Source organism: Amborella trichopoda, chromosome 5 (assembly GCF_054954075.1).
Source record: "Amborella trichopoda isolate Santa Cruz 75 chromosome 5, AtrichopodaSantaCruz75HAP2 v2.0, whole genome shotgun sequence".
NCBI classification, from domain to species: Eukaryota; Viridiplantae; Streptophyta; class Magnoliopsida; order Amborellales; family Amborellaceae; genus Amborella; species Amborella trichopoda.
Genome location: NC_142340.1, coordinates 16854853 through 16874638, shown reverse-complemented (window position 1 = coordinate 16874638; position 19786 = coordinate 16854853). Strand labels below are relative to the sequence as shown.

At 37.2% G+C, this 19786-nt stretch overlaps 1 protein-coding gene across 2 annotated transcripts; it reads left to right on the top strand.

Moving 5' to 3' along the window:
- Positions 1-28: 28 nt before the first annotated feature.
- Positions 29-13678, top strand: LOC18448171 (glycine dehydrogenase (decarboxylating), mitochondrial). Of its 2 annotated transcripts, XM_006858249.4 has the most exons (15): positions 29-1395; positions 2064-2309; positions 2427-2504; positions 2735-2835; positions 2921-3116; positions 3192-3317; positions 3466-3651; positions 3751-3864; positions 7520-7672; positions 9794-9982; positions 10072-10149; positions 10245-10370; positions 10672-10770; positions 12772-12889; positions 13452-13678. In XM_006858249.4, exons 1-15 carry the CDS (start codon positions 166-168, stop codon positions 13544-13546), a joined length of 3135 nt encoding a protein of 1044 aa, XP_006858311.1. In that variant the 5' UTR covers positions 29-165; the 3' UTR covers positions 13547-13678. The 2 variants fall into 2 exon arrangements, with proteins under 2 accessions (XP_006858311.1, XP_088723707.1); XM_088867581.1 differs by lacking the exons at positions 7520-7672; positions 9794-9982; positions 10072-10149; ... (2 more) ...; positions 12772-12889; positions 13452-13678 and adding an exon at positions 4420-5709.
- Positions 13679-19786: the final 6108 nt, after the last annotated feature.

Genomic DNA, 19786 nt, shown 5'->3' with positions numbered 1-19786 from the left:
TTCCATCAAGCACATTCCACTGAAAAATAAACTCCTTTCTCCTTCCTTTTCAGACAATTAAAAAAACTCCATGAAACCTATGAACTTGTTTCTCCATTAACAATGCCCACAGAGATCTGATCTTGATTCAATAGCAGAGAGAGAGAGAGAAGAGAGAGAGAGATTATGGAGCGCGCAAGGAGGCTGGCGAGCGGTGCGATCCTCCGCCGCCTTCTTCATGAATCGAAGAGGGTGGCGCCCCAGAGCCGCCCCGGCCCCGGTGGTGCTCGCACCATCTCTTCTCTCCTCCACCCCCACTCCCCTGACAAGAGCAAGCGTTCCGACAACTGGTTGCTCCTCCACTCCAAACGCCACCAGCATTTCCAGTATGGAAGAAGCATAAGCACCGAAGCCCTCAAGCCCAGCGACACGTTCCCTCGACGCCACAACTCGGCCACCCCCGAGGAGCAGGCCAAGATGGCGAAGACGTGCGGCTTCCCTTCCCTGGATTCGCTTATTGATGCCACTGTCCCCGTGTCGATTAGAGGGCCGCCCATGCATTTCTCGGACCCCCGCTTCGATGCGGGCTTCACCGAGAGCCAAATGGTGGAGCACATGAAACGACTCTCTGCAAAAAATAAGGTCTTCAAATCGTACATTGGGATGGGTTACTACAACACATTCGTGCCACCGGTGATCGTCCGCAACATTATGGAGAACCCCGGCTGGTACACTCAGTACACCCCCTACCAGGCCGAGATTGCGCAGGGCAGGCTCGAAGCTCTGCTGAATTTCCAGACCCTTGTTACCGATCTCACTGCTCTTCCAATGTCGAATGCATCGCTCCTCGATGAGGGCACGGCTGCGGCGGAGGCAATGGCAATGTGCGGAGCAATCAACAAGGGCCGCAAGGTGTTTCTCATCGCCTCCGACTGCCACCCGCAGACCATCGACATCTGCCAGACACGAGCGGCCGGCTTTGGCCTTGACGTGCGTGTCGGCCCGGCTGGGTCATTCGATTACTCTAAGAAGGACGTTTGCGGGGTGTTGGTTCAGTACCCGACCACTCTGGGGCACGTAAATGATTACGAGGAGTTCGTGAAGGCGGCGCATGCGAGTGGAGTGAAGGTGGTGATGGCATCGGATTTGTTGGCACTGACTGTGCTGAAGCCCCCAGGGGAGATGGGGGCAGACATTGTGGTCGGGTCGGCGCAGAGGTTTGGGGTGCCCATGGGGTATGGGGGCCCTCATGCTGCGTTCCTGGCGACATCGGGGGAGTATAAGAGGATGATGCCTGGGAGGATAATTGGGGTGAGTGTGGATTCGATGGGGAAGCCGGCGTTGAGGATGGCGATGCAAACCAGGGAGCAGCACATTCGCAGGGACAAGGCCACCAGCAACATTTGCACAGCCCAGGTACTGACTTCAACCTCTCTCTCTCCATTAACTAGATGAATGGGGACTGAGACAAATATTATTTATGCCCTTTTACTTTTTATTTAAATTGGATGCCTCTGCATGCTCTCTCTCTCTCTGAGATGGATGGATGCAAACGTATTGTTTGATTTTCTAATTGAGTGTCTGTATATTCCACAGCTTTATAATTAAGCTTCTCTCTCAATATCTATCTAATTTAAAAACTGAAGAATGTGATAGAAATATATTCTATGGTTTTAACTTCTGATATTGTCTCTATATGTCTGTCCCTTTCTGTATTTCTTTCCTGAATATACATCCATACTGTTTGGTTTCCTATTTGGTCTGTTCATATCTATCCAACGTTTCGATAAACTGTAATGAGATCAATAAACATATAACGTTCTTTGATATTGAGAATTCAGCCTTATCTGTTGATTATTTGGTTTGTATTGTTTGAGCCTTGAAAGCCAGAATACTTGCTAATGGCTGTAATAAATGTGCTTTATCGCAGTTCCATTATAAACATAGTGGTTTTCTAATTCAGTCTCTTTGTAAAAATTCTCTTTCTTATCAATGGGTCCCACCGTCTATGAATTATTATAGAGATGGGAAATTCCGTCACAGTCGTTCATTTATTTGTTTCGATTATGGTTGGGCATTTAAAGGCGTTGCTGGCAAACATGGCTGCGATGTATGCTGTTTATCACGGTCCTGAAGGTCTCAAGGCAATAGCAGAGCGTGTCCATGGTCTAGCTGGAGTTTTTGCACTGGGACTGAAGAAGCTTGGGACTGTGGCAGTTGATGAGGTTCCCTATTTTGACACTGTGAAGATCCAATGCACTGATTCTAAGACCATCTTGGATTTTGCAGTCCAAAACGAGGTCAATTTAAGAGTAGTAGATGGCAACAATGTAAGTGATCTCCTCATCATTTTACTCTTCCTTCATTTCTTAGTATTTCTCTTTGGATATGACTACTATTATCATTTCATGATCATTATCAATTCTTGGCGTTTCTTCCCATTGCAGATAACAGTTTCCTTTGATGAAACCACCACCTTAGAGGATGTTGATAAGCTTTTCAAAGTGTTTGCTTTTGGTAAACCTGTAAGTCTTGGATTTGGTTGAGCTAGATATATTTCATTTTTGAGTTAGATTTTTCTTGTGGTAATCCAATGAGCATTGACTTCTTATTGAGCTGAAAAATGTACTTCTCATGAGTTAAGTGTTTATTTTTTACTCACCCAAAAAAAAAGTGTTTATTTTTAATTTTTTTTTATGCCTATATCTCCATTTTTTTTTTTCCACTTGATTTGATGATTTGGTCGACCTCTTAGGTACCATTTACTGCTGAATCTCTTGCTCCTGAGGTTCACTCCAGGATCCCACCTGCACTCAAAAGAGAGAGCCCTTACCTGACCCACCCCATTTTCAATATGTATACCCTTCTCTACTCTAACTTTTTCAGTTACTTTTATGAGGAACTTTCCCGAGATATTGATTTCTACTTGGGAAACTTTCAGGTACCATACAGAACATGAACTTCTTCGGTACCTACATAAGTTGCAGGCCAAGGATCTATCCTTGTGCCATAGCATGATTCCCTTGGGTTCCTGTACAATGAAACTGAATGCCACTGTGGAGATGATGCCTGTGACCTGGCCCAACTTCTCTGATATCCATCCATTTGCACCCACGGACCAAGCTATGGGTTATCAGGTACTTAGTACTAACCTTCTCTACGTGATTCCAAAAAATGCTTCCTTTGATGGTAATTACTTTGATATTTTACAGGAAATGTTTAAAGATTTGGGTGAACTGTTGTGTACAATTACTGGATTCGATTCATTCTCCTTGCAACCCAATGCTGGGGCTGCTGGCGAATATGCGGGGCTCATGGTCATCCGTGCATATCATATGGTAAGAGATCTAAAACTCTAGAAGACCTGTGCTTATTTGTTTTTGGGAGTGATTGGAGCTTCCTGAGACTCTCTCTGCATGTGTGTGTGTGTGTGTGTGCACCCACGCACGCGCATGAGTGTTTAACTCGTATGAGGGTTGTGTGTAGGCAAGAGGAGACAGTCATCGCAATGTGTGCATTATCCCTGTCTCAGCTCATGGGACTAATCCCGCAAGTGCAGCCATGTGTGGAATGAAGATTGTTTCTGTTGGTACGGATTCTAAGGGAAACATCAACATAGCAGAACTGGAGAAAGCTGCTGAGGCAAACAGGGACAATCTTTCTGCTCTCATGGTACACTTTCTTGCATCTCATAGTCGACTTGGGATATTCAGCATCTATCTTTGCATTTTTTAGCATGAGAAAAATACAAGGGACTTTCCAACTGTGTAGGTTACTTATCCTTCTACACATGGAGTCTATGAAGAAGGAATTGATGAGATTTGCAAGATAATTCATGAGAATGGGGGCCAGGTCTACATGGATGGTGCCAACATGAATGCACAGGTTCTTTTTTCCATCCATGTTCCTGTAACATAATAATTTCAATTCATATTATCCTTGACTTAGACTTTCAAGCAGGCGTTCTTGGTTCAACCTTTAAGTCATAGTTGTGTTTTTAGAAGAGAAATTATTTTCTCTTATTTCTTAAGGCTGGAAGCAAAGTCTAACAAGTTATGGTACCTTGCTATTTTCATTTTATATTTTTTTCGATAGGTATCATCATCATCCAAGCCTTATCCCAATTATTTGGAGTTGGCTATATGACATAACTGCATGAATATGTTCTATTTAATGTTTCAAAATGTTCATTCACCAAGAGGCTTCAGATCTAATAGAAAAAGAACTCGAGTTGATAATGATAGAAACATAAATGCATGGGAATGACATCCATTGAGGGATAGATGGAATATGCTCTGGACCTGGATGATTATGAGTCTTCTCAGGAGAATCTAGTCTCTGAAAAAAATTTACATGCTAGGTGTCTTCTTAATGGTTGATGTTTCTATATAGGCACTTTCATGCTGTTTAACTTGTTTCAATTGTGTATATTTTTGAAAGGATCTAGTAGGAATTTTCGGCCTGGACGAGGACTTCATGTATCTCAAGCATATCTCAAGCATAGTTATTGGAGGCAGGAATGTGAGTAGGGAATTATGCGTTGCCTAAAATTCCCTACATCATGAGCACATGGGATTTTTCTTGGAGCGCCCCTAGGATTTATGTATATCTATAATATGTTCTTAGGAATGCATATCACGTAGCATCCCTAGATTATGTGTGTGTGTCTCTCTCTCTCTATATATATATATGTTATAAAGTGGGGTGAGAGGGTAAAAATTTAAAATAAATTATTCATTTTCTAATAGTAGATACGCATGTATAAGGGAAATTCCAAGTGAGGGAGTCCCATAAAAAAAGCATTAGACTGTCGGGCCATGACAAGGAAGGGAATTGAACTTTATCCTTAAACCACCATAACCTTTCACTATAGTTCATGAAACCTTGAGATCTATCTTCGATCACCTATCAATATAAGACCTATAATCAGCATATCTAGATACCCTCCAAGAGATGTGCGTGCACACACACACGCACACACAACTACTACTAACATACTATAGTGAGTTGCTGACAATAGTTATCTTTATAATTGACAATTTTTTGAGTTATATATGACGATTTTTTAAGTTATATATCAACTATATGAAAAATAACCTACTGTTATATGTAATCTTTGCTATTTGTGTGTTTCTATAAGTGTCGGTTGATATGTGTATGCGGCAATATTGTATATTGTGTATTGACATCCTGGTGGAATACATTGCATGAACCTAGGCTTTTTTACTATTGAAAAATAAATTGTGAAATTTTGGCATTTTCCTTTGGGCTGTTTAATCTCTGCTATTTGTGTGTTTCCATAAGTGTCGGTTGGTCTGTATATGTGGCAATATGGTGTATTGTGTATTGACATCCTGGTGGAATACATTGCATGAACCTAGGCTGTTTTACTATTGAAAAATAAATTGTGGAATTTTGGCTTTTTCCTTTGGGCTGTTTAACCCTTTTCTATCAAGTATGCTAGTTTAGTTTGTCTGTTCACTTGATCATTGTTATTACGCATTGCTATGTGGATTCTCATTGCATGTTTGGAAATGCTCGTAATCACTGATAACTTATTTTCAATAAAAGTAATCCTGATAATGAATTATCTGTTTTTTGACACTATCCATTACAATTTGTTGTAAATCATATGTTTTTAGCTAGAAATAGCGAACAAATAGCTAAAATCACGAAAAAAATCAAATAATTAAATAATATTGTATATAACCAAACAACTATCAAAATAAATTTCAGATTAGTCTATTCCATATAAAATTAGTTGTCATCCAAACAGGCCCTTGGGTTATATGATATTCGTCATCTTCCCAAGCAATTCTTAAGTTAAAATGATCACATTTTGACTCTCACAAATTGCTTGCAGGTGTAATGGTTAGATTGTAGCCTTCATTGTGTTATGGAACATTCTTACTACAAGTGGGTACGAGATCCTAGACCTCTCAGATCTCGAACCCATGATTCCTGGATCTAGACATGCAAGAGAGGGGGTCTTGCTCCCATGGCTAATAGGATCATGATCCCTCATGGTATAGGAACATGATCCTATGTGATGGGGTATTTGTCCCCCCCAAGATCCCGAACTGCTGGATTGACATTCCAAAGCAGGATTGCTAACTGCTTACAGATCTCCCCTTAACTCTGATCTAAAGTATAAGTACTTACAACTGACAATTCATGGTCTTTCTGAGTGTGAAAATTTCATTATGTATTTAACTAGATTCATCCCGCTATAAATTAATACAATTTATTTTTGAAACTAAATAGATACCGTGATGAACTCATCCAAATTAGGCATGTTCATCAGTATCATTAAATTTGGAACTTAAGCTCTTCAAGACGATGCCCCCTTTTCCATAAAACTTCAGTTCATTTGACCACAAATTTATATGGGCCGTTTTGGGTGTGGATTGCGCTCCCTCAATGGTCTTCAACTTTGTGGGCTTATATCTTGGTCCTCCGATATTAGATTGGCCTAATTTTTGGAGGATACCTTCAGGGCACTTTAGATTAGAGTTTGAAACCCTTTTGTTTTTTTTGAAACTGTTAACAGTGTCGTATTAAGATTAAATGAGCAGTACAAAGGGGGAGAAGAGGGAGAGGGAGTTTGAAACCTTTGAATAGCCGTTCGGGGCAAGTTTGACCAAGGTTTGACTGTGCTCTGTCCTGGACCATCCATTTGGTAGTTTGACCCTGCAACTAGCTCTGATCTCTATTTTTTTTTTGAGAATTGTCTTTCCTCATTTCATGGGGGTCTATAAAGTTTGGTTGGGTGGTCGACCCTATGCATTGTGTTCGCCAGGCCACTGTTTGGATAACATGGGCTCTCTAAAGATCCGAAATCCATGGTTTCACCTGCCTGGGACTGTAGTCTGGTTCTGTGCTCCATACCCTTGGAGATTGCCGTTGGGTGATTTTTTTTGCGTTTGAAACACCACCAGACACTCTTCATCAAGGCTCTTCATTTCCATGGCTGCATTTGTTAAATTTACTCTTCATCGCATTTATGACTGCATTTGTATTTTTTTTTTTTTTTTGGGGGGGGGGGGGGGGGGGGGGGGGGAAGTAACGGGTCTCTCTTTCTCTCTCAATGTACATGCACATACAGAAAGATCTTCCAATTATTATGACCTAGGCCAGTGAATCAGGCTAATTCATTTGCACTTCTCAAAACATGACAGAAACTGACCAACCCACCCCAAATAGATCATAAATACCCTCAATAACATCTACCAATATCTTTGGGGTGGGATTCCTAGCCCATGGACAACATTCGAAGAACATCCTTTGAAGAATAATCTAACAGAATAACTTGATGCCAGTGGGCAAAACAATTAGGTTTTATGAAGCGGATGTGGCTCTATTGTAGTAGCATATGAAAATCATCTTATATTTTCAGTCATTATCTTTTGGTTGCAATGCATGGAGACAGACCATGTATATTTTCCATTCTAAAACTAATAGCATGCAATTTCTTTGAATGCTGGTTTAATGTAATCCATATTATCAATCTCATATTTTTCCTTTATTTCCATTAAGGCAGGTTGGTTTAACAAGCCCCGGTTTTATTGGCGCCGATGTTTGCCATCTTAATCTTCATAAAACATTTTGCATTCCTCATGGTGGAGGTGGGCCTGGTATGGGGCCAATTGGCGTGAAGAAACACTTGGCACCATTCTTGCCATCGCATCCTGTGGTAAGTCTGGCAACTGAGCATTAGCCTATGCTATCCTGAAAATGCAAGCAGTATTTAGATGAATGGCTCTTACATTATTCAAATGAGTGCTTATTTTTCTTTTGTTAACCAAGAACAGTGTTTAAAAGAGTGGACTTGGGCTTGGAATTGCCAGGGTCTCGAGCCTAGTCAGAAGTCAAATCTGCTGAGTCCGTTCTACTTTACTTGGCCCCAGCCAAGTCTCAACATAAAAATATATTGCATTTGAGGACTTAGGTCAGACTTGACCAATTTTTAGGGTTAGTGAATTTGTACTCAGCACCCTGCCAGGTCTAAGTGACTTGGGTGAGTCTGAGCCCTAGTCAGTGAATTTTTAGAGAGTGACTGAGACTATTCTGTATGAGAAACTACTGCCTTGCACCTGAACATCACCACAGGTTTTTTGTCCTAATCATTGCATTGGTTGTAGAACTTTCTGAATCATTTTCTCCATAGCCTCTTTTCATGACAAATTCTAGGATGGTAATGAGGATGTAGTGTTAGGATCCAGTGGAAATAATCAAGTCATGTTTTAATGGTAATAAACAAGGTATCATACTTCATTAAGACATTACTTATAACTGCATATTGTGCTATTGTGATTGCTCAAGTAGAGCCTTCTTTGCTTGTTAGTGAGTTCAAGGGGATCACTTGGAAGTATCTGGAATGTGCTTTATGTCCCATTAAGCATGTATCTCATGTCCCATGCTTGTTTGAGATGAGCACGTTGGTGGGCATGAGTTCAATTAGACTATGCCGTTCTTTAGTATATAAATAGATCTTTAACTTAAAAGTGGCTGCATAGAGCCACTAATTTATCTGATATGGGTTTACTACGTGGCTAATTATTTCATCTAGCCTATTTGGGGGTTTTCACAATGGGGAACTTGGTTTCTGTCTCTATTCCTGTTGATGTCTGGACAGGCTTGTTGCATTGTTTGGCCAAAACATTGGTTCAATATACCATCAGGCCAAATTCTAATAACGTTGTAACAAAATATCCTGATAATAGAATGCATGGTAAATGACTAGTTGAGATCATAGTTAACAAATAACACTGAGGCAACAGGACTGGTAACTGGCAAAGAGATGAGTTTCCATTAGGAATCACAAATAAGTAGAAAGTGTCCAGCTATCAGGAGTCCAAGATATAACAATTCTATTCAATTTCAAGGTTTGTGCAAGTCAGGAAATGAGTAATATGTGTGTCTTTTATTTCTAAATATTTGAAGTATCATGTATATTGATGTAATCTGTTTGTGTTGTTTCCGTTTCCTTAATAGATTACTTAGCACTAAATGATTTTTTATAAAGTTCTCACTTTTTTGTGCCATTTCCATTCCTCAGATTCATACCTAGTATCCCAGGCTATTTAGGTTATGCACATGTTAATTTTGGGCTATGTTTGTGATTCAAGAGTTTCGCATACCATCTTAAGAGATATTGCCTTCTAGAGTTGAACATTTTGTGAAAAAGGAAAGAGATTTCTTTCTTCATGCACTCGTTGAAACTGTTTTGTACCATTGTCCCTATAACGACCTTAGAGCATGTGAAATTTATTCATTGGACCACACAAACATGCAGCTAGGGTAAAATTTTTGCCAGTTCGGGTAAAACTCGGATCTCTTCAAATAATGAGTAGTGGAATCCATTGGATATAGGTGGTCAGGTTCACCGTACAAATGACTAAAATGCAGTGATTTGTAAACTAACAAAAAAGTAATATAATAAATGCCCTGAAGCACACACATGCTATGAACCCATGCTATTAATAAATGCATTGGCATGAATTGTATACAATGATCAGACCTCTAAACTGGAGTATCTATGAATATGATTAATAATTTGTTCAGCAGAGAGTATCTATGAATATGATTAATAATTTGTTCAGCAGAGAGTATAATAAATTTATCTTTAGTCAAGGACATGGTAGAAATTTGCATTGCCTTGAATTGGAACAATTGTACTTTGTTTGCGCTACCTCCTCCATGCATTTGCTCTTGCTTGTTGTGGTATATTTATTAATTGATTTGGATTCTGGAATCATTTGTTGCAAAATTGAAGCTTTACCAGTTTCAAGTCTTGACTTTTGGAAAATTACAGATCCCCACCGGAGGGATACCACCTCCGGAAAAATCTCAGCCCCTTGGTACCATTTCAGCTGCACCTTGGGGCTCAGCTCTCATATTACCTATATCCTACACATACATAGCAATGATGGGATCAAAAGGTCTCACTGAAGCTTCAAAGATATCTATCTTGAATGCGAATTACATGGCAAAACGCTTGGAGGTTTCCTTCACAAACATTTTCTTTTGTACTTCTCAACTCCATTTTGTTTGTCTTGATTAATGATGCTAATAATCTTGCTGTATGAGCAGAATCATTACCCTGTGCTTTTCCGAGGCGTAAATGGTACATGTGCTCATGAATTCATTATCGACTTGAGGGGTTTCAAGGTGCTTTGAAGTTCAACACACATCTTTGTTGAGATTAATAAATCTACTCTTTCTGAATGAATTCAGTGGCAACCTAAGGACCAATATTGATGCAGGGTTCTGCTGGAATAGAGCCTGAAGATGTTGCAAAACGTCTGATGGATTATGGATTCCATGCGCCAACAATGTCATGGCCCGTTCCTGGCACATTGATGATAGAGCCTACTGAAAGTGAAACCAAGGTATGACTGGGCATAACTTATCTTTTTACTTTTTCTTTCGTTTTTCTTTATGGGAACCATACCATACGCATCCAGTGTGTGTGTATGGTGTACCCATTACAGGTGGGCCATCTTCTGTCCATTCTTAACCGCATAAGGTGGAGATGAACCATATGTCCCACAACCATGATTTACCAGATGCTTCATTTCATCTCCGCCACCAGTCTTGAGAACTGATGGTGGATGCTTGGTTGCTGGTTCATGATATACCATACACTTGAATGCGGTATTGTCATAAACGGATGCATGTTACCTGTTGCAGGCGGAGTTGGACAGGTTTTGTGATGCTCTGATATCCATAAGAAAAGAAATTGCCCAAATTGAGTCTGGGAAAGCTGATGTCCTCGTCAATGTTCTTAAGGTGAGGGTGTAATTATCAGTTTGTGATTCCCTATGTCATTATCCTTCATTCCTTGTTTCTACTTTTACTAAGAAATATATGCTTGCAAGGTCATGTAGATAAATGTTAAAACTGGATTGGACCAGTGACTGTTGGTCTGGTGATCATTCTGGTCCAGCCAGATCCCTTGGACCCGACTGGCCGTCAAACTGACCTCGAACTGGTGGATCGGTTTATTGAATCACTAGACCAGCAAGTCCATTGGTTTGAGGCCGAATCCGCCAATACTAATGGGTTTAAAAAATGATAAAAGTGACCTATTTTGCTTTCCTGATTTTAGGATCACTTTTACTCATTTCTATTTGGTCTTTTCAGTCATTTTGAAAAAGAATAGGGGCATTTTGGTCCTACAAATTGAGAGATTTTTTGGGCTGTTAAATTTGATACTTTTAGAGAATTTTGCTCTCTCTCTCTCTCTCTCTCTCACTCTATATATATATATATATATATATATATATATATAATATGCCTGAAAACACTCAATCTTTCTGGGGAGGATTTCGGTTATTTCAAGCCCCAAGCAAAGTTCATTACACTATTTTTCTTATTTTGTTTTATATTTGCAAAAAAATATAATAAAGTTTCAGACTTTTTAAGTTTTTGTTAGAAATGAATTTTTTTTTCTCAAATCAATGAAATAGGTTTCTTGTATGCAATTTCATCTTTATTAAAGTCTTTTCCCAACTAATTGAGTTCAGCTACACGAATCTTGATATGCCATTTTATTTCTCTTGTGTTCAATTTAATGATTGTTTTTATAAGTTCATTGTTGTAGGTTTTTGATTTCTTAGTGACTTACATTTTTGTCAAGGAAAAAGTGTATATAAGGTAGATACCTTAAAATGTAGAATTAAGATGCACCTCTAAAATCCTTCGAAAGAGGTTGATTTGATGTTAGAAAAACATCTAATTGATCATCTTGACATCAAGATGTATATATATGGGGAAAAAAAAAAGATTTCGAGCCTTAAAAATAACATATCTTGAAAAACGTTATCTGGACCATTCATGTTGAAGATTATCATATGTTCCTAGATCTGCTTGATTTGCACTATTTTTGGAGATTAAAATTTTAAAATTAGAGATGAAAATAGATTCTCGCACAATTCTAAGAAATTTTGATACCAAAATTACATCCCATGACAAAGTTTGGAGGTGCACCTTACTTTGATTGTTTAAGATTGCGACCTTATGCAAACCAGACCCTTTTGTAAATACACAATTTTTTTGCGGTTTTGTCATTTTCATTTGATTTTGTATTGTCACTTTTATGTTTTTGGGTTCTCTAACACAAATGGAAATTTGTAAAATTATAGGTGAAAATGCTCATTTTTTGTATTTTGGTATTTTTAATTATTTTATTTCCATATGAAAAATGGTCTTTTTTTTTATGCATTTTTTTTTTGTTTCATTCATGCTTAAATGCTGCAATGGAGAATGGTGAGCTATGAAAATATTTTCAAATTCAGTATTTTGTGCAATTTTTGTATTTTAGTTAGAAAATTAAGGGGGTTTTGTTAATATTTATATTGATTTATTAATTTTTATTGGATACTTGTGAAATTTAAAATTTCCATTGCCAATGGGGTTTGTTTTTTTGTGGGTTTTTTTTTGTTTTGTTTTTTGGGTCTGTAAACTTGTAATTCTTGTGATTTGAGAAATGTGCTTTTTTTGTTTTGTTTTGAAACGCTATTTGAGAAATGTGCTTTGTGGTTTGGATGGGTGTTTTTCATATTTTTCTCTTTTTTATTTTGTATTGTTTCTTTTTTCTAACTGGTCTTACTCAAATTGATCCATCTGGTTGGTCAGACCAAATCAGGGCCCTCGCTGATTCGACCTCTTGTACAACATAGATGTAGTCACAAGTGAATCATCCAATGGAACATGATCACACATGCGTGCTTGTCATGTAGTTGTTAAATTTTTATATCATTATGATAAGTAAACATATATGAATTGCAGGGAGCCCCTCATCCCCCTTCACTGATCATGGCTGATGAATGGAAGAAACCATACTCCAGGGAGTATGCAGCGTTCCCTGCTTCTTGGCTCCGGGGAGCCAAATTCTGGCCCTCAACAGGTAACAGAGCTTTCAAACTCTTGTTCTTGTGGATTGTATACTATAGGCCTAGTAACTTTTGTACAAGGAGATCACAATCACTTACGACCATCGGATGTGAAATCCAACAGTAGTAAAGTGTATCATATAGTTCGAGAAACTATATTTTGAAGTTTGTGCACAATGACACACCCCCCCAACCAATTTTACATCTAGCAATCGATAATGATTGTGACTTGTGCAAAAAATGAAAGGACCGTATACTATGATACCATTTATCCTTGTTACAAAGAGGTTACAATTACTCCTAGTTATTAGATGTCAAATTGGGTGGTTAGGATGAGTCATGAATTCCAATTTTTGTTTTTGGGAACTTTGAGTCTATTCAATTACACTTTTACATCCACTTAATTTGAAATCCCAGGGGCAAGAGTGATTGTGACTTCTTCGTACAAAAAGTAAATGACCTCTTTGTATGCTTTTTCAAAAAATAAATCGTCTCATTGTATACATTTGTATAAAAGAGAGCGTATAAAAGAGAACGCCATTAATGCATAACATTAATGTCGTTTTTTGTTTTCAGGGCGTGTAGACAATGTGTATGGTGATCGCAACCTGGTGTGCACCCTGCTTCCTGTAACGAATGGTGTCGAAGAAGAAGCTGCTGCTGCTGCATAATAATCACGCTGCTTCCTTGGTGATTTTCAGGTCTCCTGTTAACAGGAACCTCTTCTTCTGTATGTGTACATAAACTTGGCATGTACTTGCCTTGTATTTTCATTCTTATATTTATTCAAACTGCTTCTATTCCCCACAGTGGTCAAGGTTGGAATGGATTAAGGGTCAAGGTTTAAAAAACCGGATCGGGTGGCCAACTCGGACTGGTTTGGCCTTATTGGACGGAAAAACAAATTTGAAAAAATTTAAAATATATGAAACTAAGTTAAAAAAATTGTTACATAAATTGATTTAATTATTAAAAAAGAGAGGTGAGAATGCCGAAAGTCTGGTTCTCATCTAAGTACCATGCATTTCACTATCTAAAATAAGATATATATCAAAAAAAGAAAGAACAAAGAAAGCAAGAACAATAAAATCGAAACCCTATCTAAAAAAATACAATTACAATAAAATCTTTAAGAGTACCGAACAATACATTAAGCCAAGACACTCGTGGTATCGATCATTATTTTTATAATTAGGATAGTTCTCTAGTGCCGCACTTAAGGTTATTCTGGGACAAAAATAGTAAGTTGGAAAAAAGGGATATCTTTGTAAAATTCAAAAATTTTAGGTTATTTTCTGAATATCCCTAAAAAATTAAGTATATTTATGTTAATTTCACCTAAAATCTGAACCCTGCTTGACAAATAGAATATCGTATTCATAAAAAAGTTTGGATTTTCTCAAAATTATTTAGGATAAAAGAATACAAAAAATTAAAATAAATACAAATATTATTCAAAATTAACTATATCCTACCTAAGAAGGTCGAGAAGAAGAAGCGCCAAGTCATTAAAAAGTTATCTGAATCCCTATCCAACTCAACCTAGACCAAAGCAAATCTAAATTTTCTCATTTAGAAAAAATTTCGAATATTTTCTGGAAATAAAACGAATAGGAATGTTATTAAAAACTTATCTAAAGCCCTACTTAAGGTAACCTAGAACCAAAAAAAAGAAGAAGACGGAAATTAACATAATATTTGTATTTTTTTTGATGAAAACCCTAAATCAGTAGAAGAAAAATTAAAATACATATGTATATCGTTAAACTTTATCTAAACCGTACCTAACACAACCAAGAGCAAATTACTCATAAAATACAAAATAAAAACAATAAAAATAGGAAAAATAAAAAAATGAAGAGAATATATAATTTGATAAAATCCAAACCAAATATTCCACTTCACCTAAAAGGACATTTCAATCAAAATTAGAATAAAAATTAAAGCAAAAACACGTTTTAGAAAAAAATTATACTATTTTTTTTAAAAAAATTTTGGTATGGTTTTGTAGATAATATCTAAGAATATTTCGAGACAAATTTAAACAAATTTACTAAAACATTGAGTGAGAAATCAAAGATTTTCAATATTGGATAAACAACCGTACTAAAACTTCCACACTAGATCTCTTCAAATTTTAAACATTTTGGTGTGTTATTCCATAAGAAATGCGTAGAAAAGAACACTTGAAAAGGGTGTGGTTTGCTTAAGGGTGCAACTTTAAACTGTGGAAATATAGAAACTTACACTTACCTTTAGGAACAGTATTTCCTTTATTGTACTTACCTTTTTTGTGTACCCATATTAGGAAGGTGGTTCATTATATATTTTAGTTTCTATAGTACTACATATCTTTGTAACCCTATAACTTAGGGCTCTTGTTCATATCTTTGATAAGTTCAATGATACATTTTCATGGGGGCTTAAGGCCCAATTATACAGAAATACAATTTATCACATGTTATCAGAGCTAGTTCCTTGCAATCTAGTTTGGGTTTCCTTGCTTCTCTAATCTCTTGATCGCTACTCTATAATATCTCAATCACTGCTCTCTCTCTATCATCAATCTGGTCTTGCTCTCCTTCTCTCTCTTGGCTGTGGCATTAATTGGTCTCTCTGGTGTGAACCGTTCTCTCTCTCTATTGTGCGCACACGCTGTGAACTGCTGACTCTCTCTAAGGCTGTGAAGTGCTCTTTTCCTTTCTCTACCCTGCGAACTAGCTTCTCTTGTGAACCAGTATCCGTCTCTTTGTTCCCTGCTCTTTCTCTCTACCGATCTACATGCTCTCTCTTTCTCTCATCAGATCTCTCTCTCTCTCTTGGTGACTCATTAGATCTCTCTCTCTCTCTTGGTGAACCCGACGTGAAACGAACATGCAACCTTATGATTGCTCTCTCTCAACCCTCTCTATCGCTACTCTTTGATTTCACTATTGAGTCGTATTTCGACTCTCTGCTTTGTCTCTCGGCTGAGTCATGTTTCGTATTTCGACTATCTGCTTTGTCTCTCTGTCGAGTCGTGTTTCAACTCTCTGCTCTATCTCTCTGCAGAGTCATGTTTCGACTCTCTGCTCTGTATCTCTGCCGAGTCTTGTTTCGTGTTTCGATTCTCTGTCAAGTCGTGTTTCAACTCTATGCTCTATCTCTCTGCAGAGTCATGTTTCGACTCTCTGCTCTGTGTCTCTGCCGAGTCGTGTTTCGACTCTTTGCTCTGTCTCTCTACTGAGTCATATTACGACTCTCTGATTTGTTTTGGATCTTACTGTTCTCAACTCTGAATCTAAGATCCCACTGTGATGTTGATCCGCCACTGATTTCAGTTGGCTCTTCCAAGAGCCTCTTCTTTTTGATGATCGAATTTCTCAATCCCAAATGTTCTGTCTGTTCATAAGGCCATCTGTTCCTGTGGCTATTTGTTCTTGTGGCCGTTTGTTCCTGAGATCTGTCACTTTCTGTGCTTGTTGTTCAAGCAATCTGAGCATGGAGACCACTACTTCTATCGGTCATGCCTTGCACCTGAAGACTTGATGTCATTTTCTGCAGACTGGATGTCGTTTTTTGTGGATCGTTAATTTGCAGTTGCTCAAGCTTCTTCTGTTCTTGCTTTGTTACTAAGGCCTTCGTTCTTTAGATGCCCAAACTCAAGATGCTCGCTCTTAACTCGTCTTGAGTTTGAGGGGGAGTGTGAAAATATAGAAACTTACTCGTACCTTTAAGAACAATATTTCCTTCATTACACTTAAATTTTATGTGTACCCATATTAGGAAGGTGGTTCATTACATATATTATTTTCTATAGTACTACATATATTTGTAACCCTATAAATTGGGGCTTTTATTCATATCTTTGATATGTTCAATAATACATCTTCATGAGGGCTTAGGGCCCAATTATACAAAAATACAGTTTCTCACATAAACAATCCAATTAAGGCGCACTTCTAAGTTTTATCAGAAATGTAATTTTTATATAAATTTTTTTTAGGATGGCTTGAGAATCTGTTTTCATCTCTAATTATAAAATTTTAAACTCTCAAAATGGTTAAAATGGACGGTCCAAATAATGTGTTGCAAGATACACTATTTTGTAGACTAGAAATCCTTTTTTTCTTTTCATATTCATACATCTCTATGCCGAGATGATCAATTAGAGGTTTCTAACATTCAAGCAACCCTTTATGCTGCATCTTTAATTCTATAGTTACAACCTTATATAAACTTTTTCCATTTGAAAAATGGTAAAAAAAATCAAACTAAATCTTAATCTTGAAATTTCATAAATAGGTCATTATTGTGGGCATTTCTTTAAGGTTTTTGCAAATCAACGGAATAATAATATATTGGAACAAATTTGTGAAGAATTCTCGAAGAAATCGAAGTTTATCTATTTTGGTTCCCAAGCTGACTCGGCCGATTCTAGGCTAGACTCAAGCTCCAAGTCAATTCGTCTATTCCTAAGTGTTTTTAAACCATGGTACAGGCAAAATTCAAGGACTCGGCCTTGGTTCAGTGCTTTGCGTAGTTAGCTGAATTGGCTCACTGACCTAGTAAAGGATCATCAGTATGCATGGTCAAGATTTAAAGTCAATTTTGTGAGACTCGTCCACGTGCTAAAAACTGCATTAGAACCGAGTCCACCCTCCTAATCTTTGAGTCTTACTCGCAGGGTTGGGATTTTCAAAAGAGATTGTTTAGAATAAGACAATTTATCTTTCATATAAGGAAGTTATTTCTAGCCATTAGATGTTAAATTGGATGGCTTTTGGTACATCACAAAGTTTGAGAATTTTCTTGGAACTTGGAGTTTAGTCAATAACATGCTCACAACTATCCGATTTGAAATCCGAAGAATGAGTGATTGTGACTTCTTTGTGATAAAAGTAAATTTTCTCTTAAAAGTGAATAGTCTCTTTATATTTTTTTCTTTTCAAAACGACCTGTAAACTTTCTATAACAAAGCAAATAAATTGTTGTTACACGTATTTCTATATTCTATTTTAAATCTCATAAAAGGGTACGTTTTGTATAAGATGTCAACTTTAAATAATCAAAACGACCTGTAAACTTTCTATAACAAAGCCATAAATTGTAGTTACACGTATTTTTATATTCCATTTTAAATCTCATAAAAGGGTAAGGTGTGTATAAGATGTCAACTTTAAATAATCACATTGAGTCGTACCTCGAAATCATATTAAAAGATGCAGTTCAGTCCCATAAATTCTTACAATGGCTTGAAAGTTTATTGTCACCCCTATTATGAAATTTAAAGCTTTAAAGTGGTGTAAACCTATAAACACCTGAAAAAAAATGGAAGATGTTGAAATGTAATTTTTCTTTCGTATCGATATATATTAAGGTCGAGATAATGAATTAGCGTGTTTCTAACAAAAAAACAACCATTTCGATTGAGGTACACTTTCTACTGTATGTTCACACACATTAGAATACGTCTTTTTCCCTACAAGTTTCCTCGTTTTGTATTTTTTGAAAAATTGGATCACACGTTAATGTTGATATAGCTTATTGAAAAACTTAAATTTCAAAAGGTTCTTAAGAAAATTGTCTAACATTTTCTAGCACCGTTTCAGTGCGCTTTTGTAAGTGTGAATATCCACTTTAGTTTCGGATGCAGATGGATTCAGTATATTTTATTATTTTTAAATTTTTAGGGATTTAATTATTTTTTTTATTTTTTATAAGTATATTTTTTATTTTTTATTTATTAGAGCCAATTTTTTACTTTATTAGAATCAATTTTTAGAAATAAGATTAGTATTTTTTTTTTAGGTTTCTTTGATAAAGTCCGTTTTCTTGGAATGAATCCATTGTTAAGAGATAATAGAGTCTGTGGTTTTAGTTCTTTTTAATAAATAAAAGAGTCCATGGGTTTTAGTTCTTTTGGATACGAGTTAGCTTGCAGAAGGAAGGTTATCTTTAGTTTTTAGGAAGTATGTTTTGCTTTTTATTTTGAAGAGATTGTTATCTTTTTTAGTTGGGTTGGAACTGAGAGATAATAATGGGTTACTTGGATGGAGAGAATGAAGTACGAGTTGTGGTTATATTTTAAAAAGATGGCGATGGAAGAAAATATATAGGGGCCTGGACGTGCAATGTAAAGGTGGTTAATTTTTATGGAATAAAGAATATTTTTGTAGAAAGAGACCCGTATTGTGTTGTTTTTTATCTTCTCTTATGCTTGTCGGCACATGGCGGAGGGTTCGAATCCGCACGTACGTTCTTTCTTCTTGTTATTTATTTATTTATTTTCATTTCTCTCTAAAACGTAGTTATTTCGCCAGTTGTTTGGCGATCGGAAAATTTCAACTGCGTCTCGAAAGTACAATACATCATAATAACCGTCAAAAGCCATCGCCATATAAAATGGTGCCGAAGGATATCCAAGTAGTAACCGACCTTGATTAGAAGCCTCAGAGCGTGACACGTGCACTTTAGTATATTGAGCAGTTCCATGTAGCATAGGCGCCACTACTAGTGGCGCCAAACCTCGAACACACTGCCCACAATATTGTACCCGATCCAACCATGTGATAAGAAAGTAATTAAAGCAACATTTATTAACAGATGCAGCAATTAATGTTAATTTAGACAGATCCAACGCTAGTGCCAGTGGCACCGGAGACATTCAGACTAGCGCCCAGGGATAGATGGTCAAGATTGCCCCCAGAAATGATCCAATGGCTATCTTGAGCTCGATTTGGCTATAAATAAGCACTTGACCTTAGGTTAAGGGTGATTTTTGTGTATCAATTGCATAAGCTCTGTCAAAGTGAATCGTTATCAACCTAAACCTTATTTACGATTAAGACTAGAACCTCTACAACCCGCAAAGCTATCCTTTTTTACCAAAGGCGGCCTGGATAATCAGACTGTCCAGGTCATCTTCCTCT